Below are 20,284 nucleotides of genomic sequence, written 5' to 3'. Positions count from 1 at the left end.
CCCGCCTCCTTCCCTCCCTTCCGGGGCCTGCGCACAGCGCCGGCTGCGGCTCCTCGCTCGGCGCAGGCCCGTTTCCGGCGGGCGGGGCGGGGCGGGACTGGACGGGGGAGGTGCCGCCGGCCGGCCTGTCAGGGGCACAATGGGCGGCGGGGCGTGAGGGGCTCGGTGTCGGCGACGGGGAGTTCGGGGCGGCTGTCGCCGCAGACATGGCCGCCACGGCCGAGCTCTTCGAGGTAGGGCCGGGCGGGTGTGCTCGGGGGCGGGAAGGGCCGTGGGTACGGGGGGGGTGTCCTCTGGGGCCGGGGAAGTAGGGGGTGTGTCCTGGGGCGGGAGGGGGAGTGGGGCCAGGGGGTGCGTAGGGAGGGGGGTTCCCTGGGGTTGGGGGGTGGGGTGAGGGTGTGTTCTGGGCGGGTGGGTGGGAGTGTTCTGTGGGGCTAGGGAGTGGGGCCGGGGGGTGGGAGGGAGGGAGGGAGTGTTCTGTGGGGCTAGGGAGTGGGTCCGGGGGGTGGGAGGGAGGGGGTTCCCTGGGGTTGGGGGGTGGGGTGAGGGTGTGTTCTGTGGGGCTGTAGGGCTAGGGAGTGGGGCCGGGGGGAGGGAGGGAGTTGTGGGGTTACTGTGGGGCTGCGGGAGGTTGTGGGGTTACCAGGTGGGCAGGCAGGCAGGCAGAAGTGAAGCCGTATTGCCAGGTGCGGTGGGGGAGGTCATGCTGAGGTACCTCTGGTGTCTGGTCTGAGGTGAAGCAGCGGTGTGGTGGGTAGGATTTCCTCTCCCAAAGCTGCTATTTCCCCACCTGCAGCTCAGGCCCAAATGGGGCGAGTGGGAGAGTATTTGTGGGGTGGTGCAGGCCTGAGGAGAGGAGGGGGGTGGTGGTGGTGGTGAAAGCCAAGACACCTGAGTTCCATGCTGCGGGTGAGCATGGGGCTGGTGTCTTTCTGTGCTGGCCTCTTGTGTAGTTGGTTGCTGGAGGAGCTCAGATGTCCAGTGTTTTCAGCTCATCCTAAATTCTGGTCTGCCTTTGTGGTCAAAAATAAATTCTCCCCTCTCACCTTCTGCTTTTTCACTTGCAGCTTTCTAATGAGGGGGTGGGAGAGGGAAGTAAAAATGGGGGATGGAATGGGAAACAATATAGAAATAAAAATAGAAATGAGAAGGGGTTTGTGTGCTGGGAGAATAGATACGAAAGGATGAGAAAATGGATCGAAATAGTGGTGGCTGTGTTGGGTTAGGTGCAATGTGACATGCAGCTGCTAGTTCCTTTCAGTGAGGGCTCCACTAAAGAAATTCCTCTTGCATCTTGTTTTATACTTGGATTGTAAGCTCTTTTAGGACAGGGGATTGTCTCTTTGCTATTTGTTTGTATAGCACTTAATACTATGGGGTCCTGATCCAAGACTAGGGTTTCTAGGTGCTACAAATAAATAATATTATTTTTCCGGCTCTGAGCCCTGTTTTAATAAAGATATTGTTCATAGATACCATCTCCATTTGCTGTTGCATGGAAGTGAGTCAGCATCAAGTACCCAGTACATGCTAGTACATACATCACAAAATGGAATTGGTTGTTATATGGCTGCAACGTGGTTTGCAGTGGTGTTGTAGTTGTGTTGCTCCCAGGATATTAGAGAGAGAAGGTGGGGGAGGTAGTATCTTTTGTTGGAGCAGCTTCTGTTGGTGTAAGAGACAAGCTTTTGAGCAATTAAGGCCTTGTCTACCTTACAAAGATAAGTCGACTTACAGCCACTGCATAAATTACTGCGGTGGCTGATGTCCACACTACCCTCTTTGGGTCGGTAGTGTGCATCCTCACCAGGAGCACCTCCACTGACCTAAGAAGGGCAGTGTGGGGAGCTGAGAGCTGGGTCTCTCAGCTTCCTTGGCAGCTCCCTGCTGGAAGCCTGGTTGCCCCACAGGCTTCTGGGCTCCTGGCAGGCTGTGCCCTCCCCATTCCCTGCTGGGAACCAGGGGACGCCGCCCAGGGCTTCTCCCCTCCCCATCAGGCATGGGCTTCTCTCCTGTCCGGGAATGGGGTACAGCTGCCTTGGGCTTCTCACTGGGCTCCCAAGCACTCAGCTCTTGAGAAGAGTGGGGGCAGCTGGGCTCTAGCTGCTGGCTTTCCTGTAAATTTCATGAGCTGTGAAATTGGCTGTCATTCCTGTCAATGTAAGGAAAGCGGTGTCTATACTGACACTGTGTTGCCCTATCTACACTGACATAAGTGGTACAACTCTCATTGAGGTGGTTTTATTATGTTGACGTAACAGGTGAGTTACATCAGCGTGCATCTCCACTGTTTTGTTGACAAAAGCTGACTTTTGTTGACAAAATTTAGTATAGACCAGCTCAAAGATTTCTTCTTCAGGTGTAGGAAAGGTATTCCGGGTGTCACAGCTAAATACTAGATTGTTTAGTATAAGTAGCTAACACATATTGTAAGAGACCATTGGGTAAAGTGGCCTGTTAACACCTCTGCAGTCATAGGATAAAAAAGGGGCTGGTTAGACTGTAATAAACCATAAATCCAGTGTCTTTATTGGGTCCATGATTTTTAGGCCATGTATATATGTACAGTGCTTCAGTGGTGCAGCTGTACTGATACAGCTGCGCCGCTGCAGTGCGTCTGGTGAAGATTCTGTAATCTATGCCAACAGGAAAAAAGCTCTTCTGTTGGTATAAAAAAACCCACCTCTGTGAGCGGCAGAAGCTATGTCGGCGGGAGAAGCTCTCCCACCAACTTAGCACTGTGCACACGAGTGCTTATGCTGGTGTAATTTGTCGCTCGTGGGGGTGGAATATTCATACTCTTGAGTGATCTAAGTTTTGCCATCATAGGCTGTAATGTAGACATAACCTTAGTGTCTTGCAAAGTTATGAATTTAAGGTCCCAGGCTCATCTTTTGAAGGTATTGTGCAGGTTTCCTTTGAGGATGAGGGCTGAGAAATCAGCCATGGAGTGATGGTTTTGTGAAAAGTGTTTACCTGTAAGTGATTTGGTGTTTTTATCTTTTATAATTTTTCTGTGCGAGTTGGTTCGAGAGCGTAATGATTGTCTGGTTTCATCCACATAGTTGTTGTTGATGCATCTAGTGCACTGGATGAGGTACACCACATGTGATAGGCATCTTGACAGCTGTGTTGGGCAGTTATTGATCATCGTAGCAGTGGAGTCTGCAGGTGTTGCATTTGTTGTTCTGGCAGGGTCTCGTGCTGCTTTGAGTTGGCCCTGGTCTGTGGGGAGGTTGCTTCTGATGATGAGCTTGGGGAGGTTGAGGGGTTGTCTGAAGGCCAGAAGAGGGAGATGGGGAAAATTTCATTGAAGATGTGGTCCCCATTGAGTATGGGTTGTAACTGTTTAATGATACTTCTTATAGGTTGCATTATGGGGCATAGGTGATAACTAGGGGTGTGCAATCAGAGTCTCTTGCCTTCTACCCTCTCCCATATTGAAGCTGGTTCTTTCAGTGTATTTGGGTGGCCCATTCCATGGTGCGATCTACTTCTCTGCTGGAGTGTACTTGTTCAGTGAAGGCAGTTTTAAGTATGTTAATGTGTATGTCCTGGACTTTCTCCTTGGAGCATATTCTGTGGTGCCTGGCTTTAGATAATGGATTTCTTGGAGTGTTTGGGGTGGTTACTGGGTCTGTGAAGGTAAGTGTGATGATTTGTGGGTTTCTTTTATATATTTGTCTCTAGAGTTCCATTGTTGAAGTTGATTGTGGTGGCCAGGAAGTTGATGCTGGTGCAGGTGTGTTCTACAGAGAATTTGGTTGATGGGTGGCTGTTGTTGAAGTTGTGGTTGAAATCTATGAATGAGTTTAGGTTATCTGTCCAGAGGATGAAATTATCTTAGATGTATTTCAGGCATATTATTGTTTTCGTGGTTTATCCACCAGTTCTTCAAGGTGGTCCATGAAGAGATTGGCATATTGTGGAGCCATCCTAGTATCCAGGGGTGTTCCTATAGTTTGGACAAAGTGTTTGTTGTTGAATATAAAATGTTATGGGTGAGGGTGAAATGGATGAATTTGATGATGTATTTAGAGTGGATATTTGAGTGTTGTCCATTGACTTGTAGATATTTGAGACAGGCAGCAATGCTATCATTATGAGGGATGTTGATGTGCAGTGAGGTGCCATCCATGGTGCAAGGATGGTGTTTTGAGTGAAATTGTTAATGTTGTGGAGTTTCTGGAAGAAGTCCATTGCATCCTGGAGGAAGCTGGCCATTTGTGTGGTGAATGGTATGAGGATGATTTCTGAGTCCTGATATTCTGTTACTAAGAGTGCCATGGTCAGATAAGATGGATCTGCCTGGGTTCCTTTGTTTGTGTATCTTGGGAAGCATGTAGAGGATCCCAAGGGTAGGTTAATGGGAAATGAAGTTGTAGAGTTTCTCTTCGAGTTGTTTGGGGAAGGATTTGGTGATATCCTTAAGTTCCTGTGTGAATTGTGGTGTGGGGTCTTCTTTGACTTCTTTATAGTAGGTGATGTCAGAGAGTTGTTGGCTGGTCTCATAAATGTAGTCATCACAGTTGAGAACCGCAATGGCTCTCCCGTTTTCTTCTGGTTTGATCACTGTTTGATCATGGTGGTTGGATTTCAGGGACTGTGTAGTTGTCCTCGCAGTGGTAGATAGCCTGTGGTGGGTTTGTTTAAGGATTTCACAGTCAATTTTTTTCCCTAAAGCAATCAGTATATGATCAAATGTGTGATTTCATCTACTGTGGAGTTTGCAGTGAGATTATTCTTTTTTATTATGATTGTTGGTGGGGAAGTGGTAGTTGTGGGTGTTGTCGTTGTTGTGAAATAATTCTTTGAGGAGTCAGCACAAGAATTTTTTAGTTCTCCACATGTGAGTGTGGTATCAGGTTCTGTGGTAGGGCAGATGTTCAGTTCTTTGGAGAGTAAAGATAATTCAGCTCTTGTTAGGTATGATCTTGATAAATGATGATGTTGGGATGTTGTGTAGTGTCCACGTGGGGGTTCTGGTGTCTAGGTTTCTTCTGGAGTTGGGGTTCTATGGGTTGTGGAATTGTAGTTGTCCTCAGGTTTTTTTTGAAAGGCATTTTGGGTTTCTTGCATAATCACCAGGTAGGTTTCCTGATTTTTTTTCTCCTTCCTGTGTGTGAGATTATCTGATGATCTGTTTGAGGTAGTTACTTCTGGAGTATGTGAGGTTAGGAGATGGTACTTCAGTTTTTCTGAAGTCCTGAAGAGCTGTTCAGCATATTTGGAGTTGTATATAGTGGCCAGAGTGTTATAGGTGGTGAGTCCTCTGTGGATGGTGTTTTGTTTCTTGTGTTTGCTCAGAAAGTAAATGTCGCTGTTAAGTTTTGCTTCTGTTTTTCTTCATGTTGTGGTGTTTCCATTTCAGATGACAAAATTTGATATCTACCATGTACCAAAATTTGATATTTACATTGCAGTGTTGTAGCCATGTTGAAATCATAATGTGTAGATGAGGCCTTACCCTAGGTATTAGGTTCGAAACATTGTTCCCTAATATGGGTATACTGTCTAATTTTCTGTCCACTTAAGCAAGTAAGAGAGGTTGTAACAGCTTGTTAAATAACTTTTAGCCAATAAGCTCCTTGTGGGAACTGTGCTACCAGTGTTTGAGCTTGAAAACTGATGTATGTTACGGTGGGAACTGAGTTGAATGTGGATGGAGAAGATATCTTACCTATCGCATTTGGGCAGATGTGTTTGAGAGCTATTTTCAACTTGATTATATGCATTGGTGTGGACAGGAGTTAGTGGAAATTGGCGTGCCAGAGGGGACTTGAAGGTCTGTTGTCTCAATCAAAACAGAGTTCAACAATGATTATGGCTGAACTGGGTTTTAACATGGTTTGATCCAGTTTGATTCCATTTGCCCAGGCCAGAGCAAACACATTATTACCCAGTTCAACCACTATTGTTATTAAATTTGGTTGTTTTGGCCATATAGATAGGGTCCCACATATTCCTTTAGTATTGGAGGTTCAAAGCTGCATAGAAAATGCCTGTTAGAGTTCGTCTGATGATACCACTTTTACAGATTGGGTGCTTAGAAATGACATTTGCAGAAAATAACATTTACTGTAACTGGAAAGGAAATGTAAAATGCTAACTAAGCCATCAGATTGCTGTATATACTCTTTAATTGTACGGCTGTTTGATCTTTTCTATTTTCATGCTATTCTAATTCTTGCCAAAAGAGAAGAAGCAACAGATAATTGAGTATTGCTACTACTTTTTTTTGTTGATGTTTAAGTTCTTAGGTTTAGTGAGAAAAAGATAGAGAAAAATTGAACAGTGATGCTTTACAGGGTGTTTATGTGCAGTACATATTAGCCATCTTCATATTACAAAAGGATGTACAATTTGTACAATGCACAAGGATTAAAATGTACAAGGATGTCATGCAAAAGGATGTGCAATTTTGCGACTACTGGGATTGACTGGACTGCGGGTGGAGTCTCAAACAGGTCCTAGTTCGTGGTATAGCTAGACTCCCAGGTTGCTCATCCACCATAATCCTCCATTACCTCTTGTCCTCACTGTTCACTTCAGGTGCCTGTGACTCAGGCTCCTTGGAGGTATCCATGTTGGTCTGTGGGGTTGTGGTGGGGTCTTTGCCAAGTATAGCGTGCAGCTTTTTGTAAAAGTGGAGGTCTGCGGCTCAGCATTGGACGAACTGTTGGTTTCCAATAGGCCTGCTGCAGTTCTTTCACGTTCATGTGCAATCTGCTTTTGAACGTCCGTGTTTCTACAGCTGGTCTGTAGCTGTGCCTGCAAAGCCTCTTTTCCCCACAGGCCCAGCAGTGCCAGTATCTCCTGTCTACTGCATGCTGGAGTGCGTCCAGCACCTGTAGCTGGCATGGTCAACTGGGCAGTTGCACACAATAATGAAGAGTGCTAGGTGTGCTCTCCAAGCTTAATAGTCATTTCTAGGCATTTCAGAAATGTGTGGGGCTTTCAGGGGGTAGTGGTGGGGGTAGCATCCAGTCTCCATGACCCCTGAGCAATGGATTCACAGTTGTAAGCAGAATGGTCAGTGTCGGGCACTGTGGGACAGTTTCTGGAGGACTGTTGGGGTCAACATAGATAACACAGTATCTGTGCTCACGCTGCATCAACCTCAGTATATTGACCATGGCTCAGTGCTGCTTGGGGAGGTGGTGTTACTGCATCGCCATAGGGAATGCTTATGGTAGTGAGAGATGCATTTAAGTGTAGACATGTGCATGACTTGGTTGCCACAAGATGGCTTAGGTCAACTTAACTTTGTCATATAAACCAGGCCTCAAAATTGGAAGGCTAAGGCTCCTAATTCACAGCACCGCTTAGGTGCCATGCGGGAAGGGAGGAGCTTGTGTGTTCTGTCAGATGACACACTTCAACATGTGATGTCTGTGTTAGTGCATTACAATGTGTATTTGGTGCTTTTCTGTTTACTTAATAGATGGGTCTAAGCAGCACTGTGGTCTGAATTCTGGGAATTGCTATTCTTAAAGTCTTGGACCAGTGCCAAAATAACTTAGCTAGTTTGAGCAACCAACAACCACGTTAATGTGTCGTTTGTGGCGAAACTAATCGTTGCAAAGCAGACATTTCTATTTCAAGGTACCAAACATTAAAATCATACTTTCCTTCCACTTCTGTTTTGACTCAGTTTTAGTGAACTATCTCAAGATCTGTTAGTATTGATTCTAGTACTATCCATCATTAAAAAGCGTTCAAATGGGATATGGGAAGATCCTTATCCTGTTGTAGTCATTGCGCCCATAAAGGGTTAATGTTGAACTCTTGGCGTTCATGAGACTTATTGCAGCGGTTCCCAAAGTGTGGGTCGCGACCCCAGCTGGAGTCTCATGCTCTCAGCAGATGGGGTAGTGGCGATCCCTCCTGTGCGGAGGACATCATTTTGCTTGCAGAGCATGACCTCGAATATGCAATGCGTGCAAGGTCACGATGCAGAGAGGACACCATTTTGCCCTACTAACTGGCATTCTCTGCACAGTGTGATCTCACACACAGCATACGTATGAGGTCACAGTGTGCAGATGACACCATTTTGTAGAGCAAAACGTCATCCTCCAGGCACTGTGACCTCACACATAGGATGCATGCAGTCATAGTGTGTGGAGGATGACATATTGCTCTTCAAAATGGCATTCTCCATGCTGTCTGGGTCCTGGCAGGAAATACTTCATTAAAATTGGGTCATGCTGGCAGAAAATTTGGGAACAATTGGCTGCTAATTTAACACTAGGACAGAAATGGTGAGTAGTAATACGGATTTAAAGGAGGGTGGGTGTCATTAAATTGTGTATTTTTTTTCAATACTTGTTATAAGATTAACTGTTTAGAAAAAAGAATTGTGAGTCAGTTAAGTTGTAGTTTTACATAGTGGGGACTGCATTTTAATAGATTATTTTTCCCTTCAGTCTTTCCTCCCATTCATGGTTGCACAACGTCTCTAGCAAGTACAGCAGTTGTTTTGATGGGGAAGTTATTTTAGTACATTTGTATTTTAGCTGTTTGAAGTACACCAAGTATGTTGTCCTTTTAGAAAAAAACTAATTGCACTCTGCTTTTGCTTTTCATTTTATCTTTCCCTTCCATCTGCTCTTTTTGTCTCATCTGAAAACAAAAAGAGCCAGCACCCTGTTAACAGTTAGCTCTTCGTAGACCATCAGCAAGTGTTCTGTGGACCACCAGTAGTCCACAGACCAGAGTTTGGCAATCTTTGAACTAGATGTTCAGCATACTATTCTGAAAATGGCTAATTTGTAGATTAAATATGTAAACAAGAAAAGTGATGGTCACTATCAACACTGTGTATGGTCTTTATTGCAACAAAGGTTTAAACACTTTCATAAGGATGTGTAAATGACAACTCAGTAAATTACCCACTGTGGCACATTGTAAAGAGTCTTTATTCTGTGGGCAGGAGCCTTTTGTGGCAGATGAGTATATTGAACGCCTTGCATGGCGAACTCCTGGAGGAGGTTCCAGAGGTGGAGCAGAAGCTTTTGATCCCAAAAGGTAACAAATTATACATGTTCATTTAGTTTTAATAGTCTTTAATTACAATATTTTTTTGCATCTGTAACAGAGCTATATGCAGTGTCACCATGTATTCAAGAAGATCTCCAACTGGGAGAATTGCTAAAATATATGACCACAAGCAGATTTTTAGTGAACTTTCAGAACAGTTTTACTGGAAAAAATATAGCAGTAAGAAATGAGGAGGGAAATTCCTTTTTAAATAAAAGGGAATGGCTTCCACGTGGCCTGGTGCTCTGACAGTGGTAATTTTGTTTGGTCAAGAGGGAGAGCTGGGTAGAAGAGTGACCGTGGGCAATGAGGTCAGCCTTCTTTTTCATATTGATTAAAGTTAACAACACAGCTAAAATCAATTAAGTATAAATTCTATGCAGCAATACCCTGGGGGGGGGAAGAGAAGGAAGGGGAGTGAAAATATTCGGTATACCTGGGTTTTATAAAATTGAGCATCATTTTGGTGTCTAAGCATCTTCCCCAAAATATTCACTTGTTAACACAAGGAAGGCCATTTTGGCTTTAGCAGTTTTGATTTTCTGATATGTTGAAAAGAATCCATGTTTCAATGAGTGCTGTTCATTATGACTTCACTCTCACCAGTGCTATTCTTAGAGCCATCACTGACTAGAGCAGGAGTATTCAAATGAGTATTTTTGGAGATGGGTGTGCCCTTCCTCCTTTTTTAGTCACAATTTAGGAGTGCTCAGCAGGGCTAAATTTAGGGCTCGACTAGGCCTAAATTAATTTGGATTAAGGTAGGGTTTAAAGCACGATAGCTGTTATTGAATAATTCCATGTGTGAATACCCTTATTCTGGATTTAAAGCACTTTGTTCCCATTTAACTTAATCTATAGTGTTTTAACGAAACAGGAACAAGATACTTTTATTCTGCAATAAGAATGTCTGCACATGGAGTTAGATATCTCCATATGTGGGCAAACCCATACTAACCAGAGAAAGATATGAAAGACAAAGCTAGAGGCTTTATTAATAAGTTCCAGTGATAACCTCCTAGTGAGAAGCCCAAGCACTTGGACAGCTGCAGCAGTTGGGATGGGGGTTCCTAGAATGGTGCCGTCCCTGGAATTCATCTTTATGTCAGCCTCTGGCTAATGCACAAGGCCTCATGTCCTATGTGGAACATTAGACCTGAATTATGTACGAGCAGCTCTGGGATTATGCAACATCGCTTCCCCTAGCCCTTTCCCCATCATTGCCCCTCTTCATTCCAATTCAATACAGTCTGTTGATATTGTTTAATTTACCCTGTCCCAAATTTGTAATGTGTAGCTGATTTTTGTGTTAAAAGTGAGTGCACCGTAGAAGCTGTCAGGGGAAACCAGTGACTTTAGCTGCTAAAATGGAGCCAGTGGGGTTTTGGGCACTTTTTTTTTTTACATCTAAAGGCGCAGCTGAGGTTTTTGGTATTGGGGAGTGGATACACTTCCTTTTTGCCTCCCATTTTTGGCAATTTAAATTTAAATGGCAATTTGTGAATTTAAATTTAAGAGATGAGAAGTTTAATTCCCTATTTCTTTTCCCAAAAATCCTCAAGAGCAGCTCCTTGTTCCACTGTATCCTGCCTAAATATGTTACTACAGCTGCTTTTAGTGGATAGGACATTGGCTTGATGTTTCTGCTAGAATTAGTTCATATTTTTTACACTTTAAAATATTAAACTTCAGAACTGAAGTCACCTGTGGAAATGAATGGACGAGGTTCAGGCTTCTGAGTCATTGTTTTTAAACTAGTTGTCAGTGGTTTACATTCAGGCCACATTTTAAAGGTTACTTTCATAACCATAAGCTTAGATTCTGAAGAACAATAACATGGCAGCATTACCATATTGCCCATGGCAAGCAGGAAGCTTTCGTGGGCAAGTTTCATGAACTTCTTCACAATCTAACATTTTACTAAATTCACATTTTTTTAGTCCGTGCAGTTGCAAAGATGGCTTTTGAAATGTGAGTGTGTAAACTAATGTAATCTGCAGAGACAATGCCAATACCGCTGCTGCTCATAGCTTTGCAAAGCTGCAGCTGAGTGGAAGCAGGTCAGTCTTAGCGGCAGTAAACACTGACATTCAGAACCCTGTGAGCTGTGGTGAAATAGACAAAAATCAGGTCGCTTTCATGCAGCTGCTTGGTGGGAAAGCTATAAGCCTCAGAGGAGCTAGGCTCTGGAGCTAGTCACTGGGAGGAAGCACAGGAGAGGCAGAATAGCAGAGAGAACACTCTCCACTCCTTTCACAATTGCCTGGATGCTCTTTGGGATGGAAGTGGGGAGCAGAGAGATGTGCTCCTTCTCCCTTCTAGTAGTTGGATCAGGTGGAAGGGCTTCACATTTTTTGGACACTTACTTATCAGAGGCTAATATGAAAAAAAAATGATCCCCCAAACAGGGAACAGCATCCTAGAAGAAATACCATCATCTTCTCCTTTGCTATTTTAGCATTGCCCCAGGTGCAAAGTCCTCCTCCTCCTTCCCCTCCCCCCATCTTTCATGTGTCCTTTATTATTAGGGTTAGTTCTGTGGCTGCTAGGTATCAAGTAACATTTTCATGCCCTGTGTATCCATGGGGCTGGGGTGTTGGGATGTAAATTGGTTAAAGAGAAGAGTGGTATAGGCTAAAAGAAAAAATACAGTATTGTGAGCGACTCTGAGGGGAGAGTAGGAGAAGAAAGGATAGAAAGAAAGTCGAGGGAAGGGGTTAGTGAAAACAGTGTAGGGAAAGAACGAAATATGTGGTGGAAGAAAACGAGAAATTATAGATGCAGAAGGCAACACAAGAAATATTCAGGATGCTTTCTTATAGGAAGAAAAAGAAAGTGGGGTAAAGCCAGAAAGGGAAGGAAGTTTTAATAAAAGCAAGATGAGAGAGAGACATAAGTTGTTTTTTAAAAAATCTATTAAATAGGAAGTTGATTTACAATGTTACTATTAAATACGGTACATATTTATTGTTTTATTCCTTAAATTGCAGGGGATGTGGTGGCACAAGTATTTTTCACCTTGGCGAGAAGGCTTAAGGTTTGTCTTCATTAAGCATGTTTGCACGGGTGTAACTACACTGGTGTAAAAATCCCTAATGGAGACCGGTCCTTGAGCTAGTAAGTGCCCGGTAAATATATATTGTAATATAATGTGCCTATATAAATGGCAGCTTGGAAAATAAATAAATATGTATATAAGAGAGAGAGAAAGAGGCTTGCACTGCTACAAAGCTATAAACGTAACATTTAAAAATCAGAACCTTAAATTCTACAGCGATTGATACCTTAGGTTCAATCACTAGCCCAAGAAAGCTTCCCACTTCCTGCAGGTGAGTGGGTTTTTTAGGCCCGGTGCCTAAGGATATACGTCTTTAATACGATTTTACTGTAGTAAGATAAACCTTTTCATACTAAAATCTGCTTTACCAAATCATCATTTTTTAAATCAGATTATTAGAAGAATTTGTAAATCATATCCAAGAACTACAGGTAATGGATGAAAGGATTCAAAGAAAGGTGGAGAAGCTAGAACAGCATTGCCAGAAAGAAGCCAAGGAATTTGCCAAGAAAGTACAAGAGCTGCAGAAAAGCAACCAGGTAAGAACTAAGGTGTATAGTTGGTGTTAAATTATAAAAGAGATTGAAAAATGTTTTATCCTATACAAAAATTCTCAATATAGTTGGACCGTAATTTGAAAAAAATGTTTTCCTTCACATCTCTGTAAACAGGACCCCTGCGTGCTCCCCCCCCCCCCCCAAAAAAAAAAGGGTGGGGCTTATCTGTAAAAGAGGTCTTTTTACTACAGAGATTGCTGGGTTCTTCAACCCCTACAGGAGGTACTGGCAACTGCAGGAGTTCTCTTGAAGGCCATATGTACAATCTCAGTGTGATCAGCTTTAGCAAGACCAGCTCCTCTCCATTCCTTGCTGGGAGCTCCTGCAACAAGATCAAGAGCTAGGAATTCTTTCCCACTCTCCTGGGAGTTGTTGACAACCACCTGCTAGGGGAGAGAAGAAAGGGGAGGAAAATAATATCTTTTAAGTGCAGTACTTAAACTGTAGTTGGTAATGGCTGTGTACTAGAGTGAAACTCATTTACAGTGAAGTGAAGCTCCATTGAGTAGCAAACCCTGCCCTGCTTTCTAGAGTGCATGAGAACTTGTGTGGTTCCACAGTGAAGTGAGTGCAATGGCCAGGTGCCAATAGTCAGCCAGCCATGTCAAGTATTTGGAGCATAATTATGTAAGAATTAAAATAGTGATGAATAAGAGTGACCACTGCTATTGAGCTGCTAAGGAACATGCAGAACAAAAGTTATGGTTATCTTTCAGTCAATGTGTGGAACTCCTTGCCATGGGACGCTGTGAAGGCCAAAAGCATAACTAGGTTAAAAAAGAATTAGGTAAGTTAATGGATAGATAGGTCCATCAACGGCTGTTAGCCAAGATGTTCAGGGATGCAATCCCACCGTGCTCTGGGTGTTCCTGGAGCTCTGACTGCCAGAAGGTGGGATTGGAAACAGGGCATGGATCACGCAAAATTGTTCTGTTTGGTTAATTCCCTCCGAGTCACCTGGCACTGACCACTATCAGAAGACAGGATATTGGGCTAGATGGACCATTGGTCTGACCCAGTACGGCCATTCTTATGTTCTTATAAATTCAAATTTTGGGTGCTAGTCTGGGATGTGAGTATCAATCATCTAAGAATAAAATGATAAAATGTGTATTTTATGTGTAATATCTTGTGCATAACTTAAATGTTCATCTTAAACAATATACATATGAAGTGTGTGTATGTATATGTATAGATTTGGCCCCATATCTTTTCGCATAGAGAAAGGTAAAGTTTAGGGTACAGTAAATACACATTTGTAATTGTCACATCTGGTTTTGGTACTTCACAAGTTATGTTTGGCACTTTATGTGAATATCTGTGATAAAAGATATGGGGCCATATCCTCAACTGATGTAAATCAACATAGCTCTACTGAAGTCAGTGGAGCTATTTCAGTTTACATCAGCTAAGCATTGGGCCACTAACTTGGATGATATGACACTGGGCACGGTTGCAAATACTTGGGAGGATAGGATTAAAATTCAAAATGATTCAGACCAACTGGAGAAATGGTCTGAAGTAAATAGGATGAAATTCAATAAGGACAAATGCAAAGTACTCCAGTTAGGAAGGAACAATCAATTGCACTTGTACAAAATGGGAAATGACTGCCTAGGAAGGAGTATTGCAGAAAGGGATCTGGGGGTCATAGTGGATCACAAGCTAAATATGAGTCAACGGTTTAACACTGTTGCAAAAAAAGCAAACATCATTCTGGGATGTATTAGCAGGAGTCTTGTAAGCAAAACATGAGAAATCAGTCTTCTGCTCTACTCTGCGCTGCTTAGACCTCAGCTGGCGTATTGTATCCAGTTCTGAGCATCATATTTCAGGAAAGATGTGGACAAATTGCAGAAAGTACAGAGAAAAGCAACAAAATGATTAAAGGTCTAGAAAACTTGACCCATGAGGGAAGATTGAAATAATAGTTTGTTTAGTTTAGAGAAGAGAAGACTGGGGGGCAGGGGGAACAGGGGGCGGACATGATAAGTTTTCAAATACATAAAAGGTTGTTACAAGGAGGAGGGAGAAAAATTGTTCTTTTTAACTTCTGAGGATAGGACAAGAAGCAATGGGCTTAAATTGCAGCAAGGGCGGATTAGGTTAGACATTAAGGAAAACTTCCTAACTGTTAGGGTAATTAAACTTTGGATTAAATTGCCTAGGGATGTTGTGGAATCTCAGTCACTGTAGATTATTAAGAGCAGGTGAGACAAACACCTGTCAGGGATGGTCTAGATAATACTTAGTACTGCCTTGAGTGCAGGGGACTGGACTAGAAGAGCTCTGGAGGGTCCCTTTCAGTCTTACACTTCTATGATTCTTTGATCTTTAGTGTTTGCTTATATGGCTCTTCAGAAAAGTGTAAAGGAAGAAAGTGAACTTTGGGCAATTAGGGATGCACTCGAAATGAAGCATATATCCTTTTCCCAGTCACAGGAGTTCTCTCCAGATCTGAGAGCACAGTGAAATTAAGGTATCCAGTTTGGTGTGCTTGTCATTCTGTCTGATATCAGATAGAATCAGTAGTTTACCTTTATTTTTTTTTATAAGTAAAGTAAGAAGAAAAATTGGGTGTTTTATGGGTATGTCTGTTGTTCTCCCAGGTTGCCTTCCAACATTTTCAAGAACTAGATGAGCACATCAGCTATGTAGCAACTAAGGTCTGTCACCTTGGTGACCAACTGGAGGGGGTAAACACGCCACGGCAACGGGCTGTGGAGGCTCAGAAACTGATGAAATACTTTAATGAGTTTCTGGATGGAGAGCTGAAGTCTGATGTTTTTACAAACTCTGAAAAGGTAAGAGCTGTCAGCGGGATGAAAGCAGTTCAAAGCAATAAGCAGTACTGCCTTAATTACAAGCTGCTACCATGACTTACCATGGTCAGACTTCAAACCAGTGAGTGACTGACTTGTTAAAGTTCCATTGTTCTGAAATGTAAATTAACAACACTAGCCTGCAGATTGCTGATAAAGCATTTGTATTCAGTGATTCTTAATGTGGCAATGTTGGCATTTTTCATTTTATGAAATTATGAGAGATTTGAAAAATGCTGAGAGGGCAGTTTTAGAATGCGCACACAAATCTCTTGCCTTTTTCCTTTGAGCTCCTCCCTCACCTCAGTTCCACCTAATAATGCATAAAGTTTTTGAACACAACTGCTGAGATTTTTGTTGTGCAGTCTGCTGGCCATGGATACTTATTATTGGAGTGTGATTTTTGAGCTGTGGAAAGCCTATGGTGGTGTGCCCCTTTCTCTCCACAAGATTTGGGGGAACTAGGGATGAAAGCTAAGATACTTCTTAAAAGAATTGTAAAGAAGAAAGTTTCTAGTCCTCCTTTCTTATGAAGATAACTGAGAAAGCATAAATTAGTATAAACTGATCCGTGGGGCTGAATGGAACAAACTGCAGAAGTGGGGCCCAGCTGCTGCAGAAAACAGGATAGAGATGACTCCATACAGTATATAAAATGAATAAATTACATTTGAGAGATATTCAAAAAAATCATCTCCCTAACCCAAAATACTTTGGGAAGTGGGGCAATCATGGTGGGTAGGAGTTGCTGCATTTGGGATGGCAAAAATCTATTTTGCAGACCTGGTAAAAAATGTTAAGGAACGCTGGCTCTACCTGAAATACATCCACTAGGAGAGATGTGAGTCATAGCTCAGGGGGAATAGTCATCCCCTTAGTGCTTAGCTGAAAACATATCACAGGGAAATCAGAAACGAATCATTTCATATGCCCATACTCCATAGCAGTCAGTTGCACAATGTTGTTTGAATCAGTCTATGGATATACGGTAACTGCTGATTGATTGCTCTGCATTAGTCCGGAAGTGTGAAAAAGTGTTTCTGTCCTTCAAGAAAAATGAGAACAGATTTAAACTAAAAAAAAGTGCATCACAAGCAGACAAAACCTTTTCCCGATCTGTATGTAAAAATTATATATCAAAATGTAAGAACTTTCTAAGCTAGACACAAATAAAACGGGCATACATTTTTTTAAGAAGCGCTGACCATTGACTTCCATATAAAATACCATGTAGTAACATGGGATTTAAATAGTACAATGCAGGTTACAGAGTAATTACTTTTGAGCCTACTGCAGTAAGTATCGTTGTTTTCATTCCATTTGTAACTAGAAGTTCCATAGCACTTTTCACTGGAAGATCCCAAAATATTTGAATAGATTTTAAGGTGAAGAAAGGACTTGACAAACATGAACTAATTCTAACACCACCCAGTGAGGTAGTATCTGCATCTTACAGTTGTGGGTGTGAAGGAGAGAAATGAGGCAGTGGCCAAATGTTTTGTGTTAGGCCACAAAGGAAGCCTGTGACAGAGCTGGGAGTAGAAACTAGATTTTCTAGGTACAAGTAATCCTATGTAGATACCATGTAAGTTGGGTGCCTGCATATTGATTGTGCTCTGTAACTTTAACATTACTTCCTAATTCAGATCATAAGTAGAGATAACATTTATAGAAATAAGGGAGAACCTGTCCAGACATGTGCTTTATCATTTCCTTGTACCCACAACAATTTCAGTGCAATCCTGTGTGTGCTCTAAAAGTAAAATATAACCCAGACAAAGAAAGATTAATATGATCTTAGAACCCAAAGGTCTTTGTACATATCACTGCTTTTGGGCTAATGACACCTCCTGAGTTGCCTTTGGATTATCTCCCACATAAGTGCAAGGTTTGCTCTAATATTTTTGCCAAAGTGTTAAAATACTTTTTCTTGGGCACTTAATGATCGCGCCATCATGATTTCCCTGGGTAAACTATTTTATTGCCTTATTGACCTCATGCATGCAAATTCTTAGTTTAACTGGAATTTTTTCCCTTTTCTACTTTTGGATTGTTCTTTCAGTCTTACCACTTTTTAACTACTCTGAATAATTCTCTCCCATTTTTATTTCTGTGATGTGGTATATCTCCGCTTTGCTTACTCTTCCCCAAACTGTATATATCCAATTTCTTCAGCCTCTTTATGAAGTCATACCTTCTGTTCCACGTCACTTCTGTTGCCCTGCTTTGGAGGGACTAGTTTACCAATCATTTTTCTGTAATTAAGAGCCTATAAGTGAGCGGAGTGCTCCAGTTGCCACTTTTCTAAAGCTGGATAAAATAATCACCTCCTTAGTTTTATCAGTGATACCTAGATTAGTGTTTGGTCTTTATGCAACATCATTGCACCATGTACTCATATTTAATATGTTTGCCGTCATCCTCAAATCCTTCTCTGCATTACTGCTCAGTAAGCAGCATTTTGCTGTTTTGTCCTTTATATGGGGGTCAACAGGCATGTGGACAAGGGTGATCCAGTGGATATAGTGTACTTAGATTTTCAGAAAGCCTTTGACAAGGTCCCTCACCAAAGCTCTTAAGCAAAGTAAGCTGTCATGGGATAAGAGGGAAGGTCCTCTCCTGGATCAGTAGTTGGTTAAAAGATAGGAAACAAAGGGTAGGAATATATAGTCAGTTTTCAGAAAGGAGAGAGTAAAATAGTCCCAAGAGTCTGTAGTGGAACAGTACTGTTCAGTATATTCATAAATGATCTGGAAAAAGGGGTAAACAGTGAGATGGCAAAATTTGCAGATGATACAAAACTACTCAAGATAGTTAAGTCTAAAGCCGACTGAAGACTTACAGAGGGATATCACAAAACTGGGTGACTGGGCAAAAAATGGCAGATGAAATTCACTGTTGATAAATGCAAAGTAATGCACATTGGAAAACATAATCTCAACTATACATATACAATGATAGGGTCTAAATTAGTTGTTACCACTCAAGAAAGAGATTTTGGAGTCATTGTGGATAGTGAAAACATCCACTCAATGTGCAGTGGCAGTCAAAAAAGCTAACAATGTTGGGAGCCATTAGGAAAGGGATAGATAATAAGACAGAAAATATCGTATTGCCTCTTTATAAATCCATGATATGCCATGAGAGATTAATAAGACTGGGGCTTCTCAGCTTGGAAAAGAGACGACTAAGGGAGGGATATGATAGAGGTCGATAAAATATTGACTAGTGTGGAGAAAGTAAATAAGGAAGTATTATTTACTCTTTCTCATAACACAAGAACTAGGAGGTCACGGAATGAAATTAATAGGCAGCAGATTTAAAATGAACAAAAGGAAGTATTCTTCATACAACACACAGTCAACCTGTGAAACTTCTTTCCAGAGGATGTTGTGAAGGCCAAGACTACAACGGGGTTCAAAAAAAGAACTAGATAAGTTCATGGAGGATTGGTCTATCAATGGCTATTAGCCAGGATAGGCAAGGATTGCTGTTTGCCAGAGGCTGGGAATGTCTGACAGGATGGATCACTTGATGATTACCTGTTCTGTTCATTCCCTCTAAAGCATCTGGCATTGGCTTCTGTTGGAAGACAGGATTGTGGGCTAGATGGAACATTGATCTGACCCAGTATGGCTGTTCTTATGTAAAAATATTTTATTGCCTTGAATTATCTATTAAAACTTCCTTTTGTTTATTTTTGTCCATATTTTTTTATATTCGTTAGGTACGTCTAGTCTTTAACTTGTATTTCATAGCATCCATATTTATTTTGATTTAACACAGTTTACTGAAGTCTGATTCAAGTAAAAACAAAATCTCCAGATTTAAATAGAAACCATGGAAAATTGATTTGTCATGGCTTCTGTTGTACATAGGAGTTGTTGAATTCTGGATCTTCACTTAAGAAGTTGGTTAATAATTGCAAAAAAAAGAAAAAATATTTGCATTATTGTCATGCCTAGGAGCCTTCCCCCAGCTCACAAGAGCAAAACTAGTAGGAAGGGCAGGGAGACCGCATGATGTTCATGTCTCCTCATTCCTGTCAAATCTAGCATCATTGTTTTTGTTGGTAGCTTTAACACATAGCGGCTAGGATTTTCCTTACCCTTTCAAGGTGCCCTCTAGTGCCCAAAGCTGCAATAATAAAGCTGCCAATACCATCATGGAGACACTTTGCTTGGGCCTGTCAACAAATTTCAGCTTTTAAAAGGCTTCAGTAACATCCAGCTCTAATGTTTACAGTTGCAAAAGATGTGATTCGCATTCTCATAATTTTAATTCAGCCTGCCAAAACTTGTCACTAATATCCGTTAAGCCATCCTTTACTATGATGACTGAGAATGAAAAGACAAATTATCTTACTCACCGGTCGAAAATTTTCCTGTGTATGGCAAGTAGGAGTTTGCCGACTGTCTTAATTGCACTTAGTATTTCTTGTAACTAAATATCGTTTGCTATAAAATGCTTTTTATAGCCCCAGGATTAAACTCCCTTTCATCTAAAACATAATCTCTGCCTTAAAGGAAATAATTTGGATGCGATTTCTTTCACCCTAGTTCCCCCCCCCCCCCCCCCCCCCCCCCCCAGCAGGATACTAGAAACTCCAGACATTCTCCACTTTAACCTTTCCAGCTATCCGGTCATGACTGTTCTTTCTAGTTGAAGAAAGTCAAGCCGCAGCTCTACTTGGAACTTATTAGTGCTGCTTCTGACCTGGCTGGAACGACCCCTGGCCACTTTACCCTGGGGTTTAGCAGAAAGTCACAGCATTACTCTCAGACGCTTCTAGTTCAGGAGTGGAG

The 20,284-nt window shown here is 42.1% G+C and overlaps 1 protein-coding gene across 5 annotated transcripts in view; it reads left to right on the top strand.

Annotated features, from left to right (window-relative positions):
• Positions 1 to 105: 105 nt before the first annotated feature.
• Positions 106 to 20,284, top strand: part of EXOC5 (exocyst complex component 5) — a 55,558-nt gene continuing 35,379 nt past the window's right edge. For 3 of the 5 annotated variants that reach the window (XM_067554844.1, XM_067554841.1, XM_067554845.1), the window contains exons 1-4: positions 106 to 233; positions 8,936 to 9,030; positions 12,492 to 12,639; positions 15,267 to 15,461. In XM_067554844.1, coding sequence (XP_067410945.1) covers positions 207 to 233; positions 8,936 to 9,030; positions 12,492 to 12,639; positions 15,267 to 15,461 — 465 coding nt within the window. In that variant the 5' untranslated portion in view covers positions 106 to 206. Of the gene's footprint in view, positions 234 to 7,531; positions 7,606 to 8,935; positions 9,031 to 12,491; positions 12,640 to 15,266; positions 15,462 to 20,284 lie in introns of those variants that run through there. The other 2 variants (XM_067554842.1, XM_067554843.1) reach the window with 2 other exon arrangements.

The sequence above is a fragment of the Emydura macquarii genome, unplaced genomic scaffold (assembly GCF_026122565.2).
Source record: "Emydura macquarii macquarii isolate MOO-44397 ecotype Brisbane River unplaced genomic scaffold, CSIRO-AGI_Emac_v2 contig_1551, whole genome shotgun sequence".
In the NCBI taxonomy this organism is placed as follows: domain Eukaryota; kingdom Metazoa; phylum Chordata; order Testudines; family Chelidae; genus Emydura; species Emydura macquarii.
Note: the sequence above shows the minus strand (reverse complement) of the source record. Positions and strands in the feature narration are given on the sequence as shown.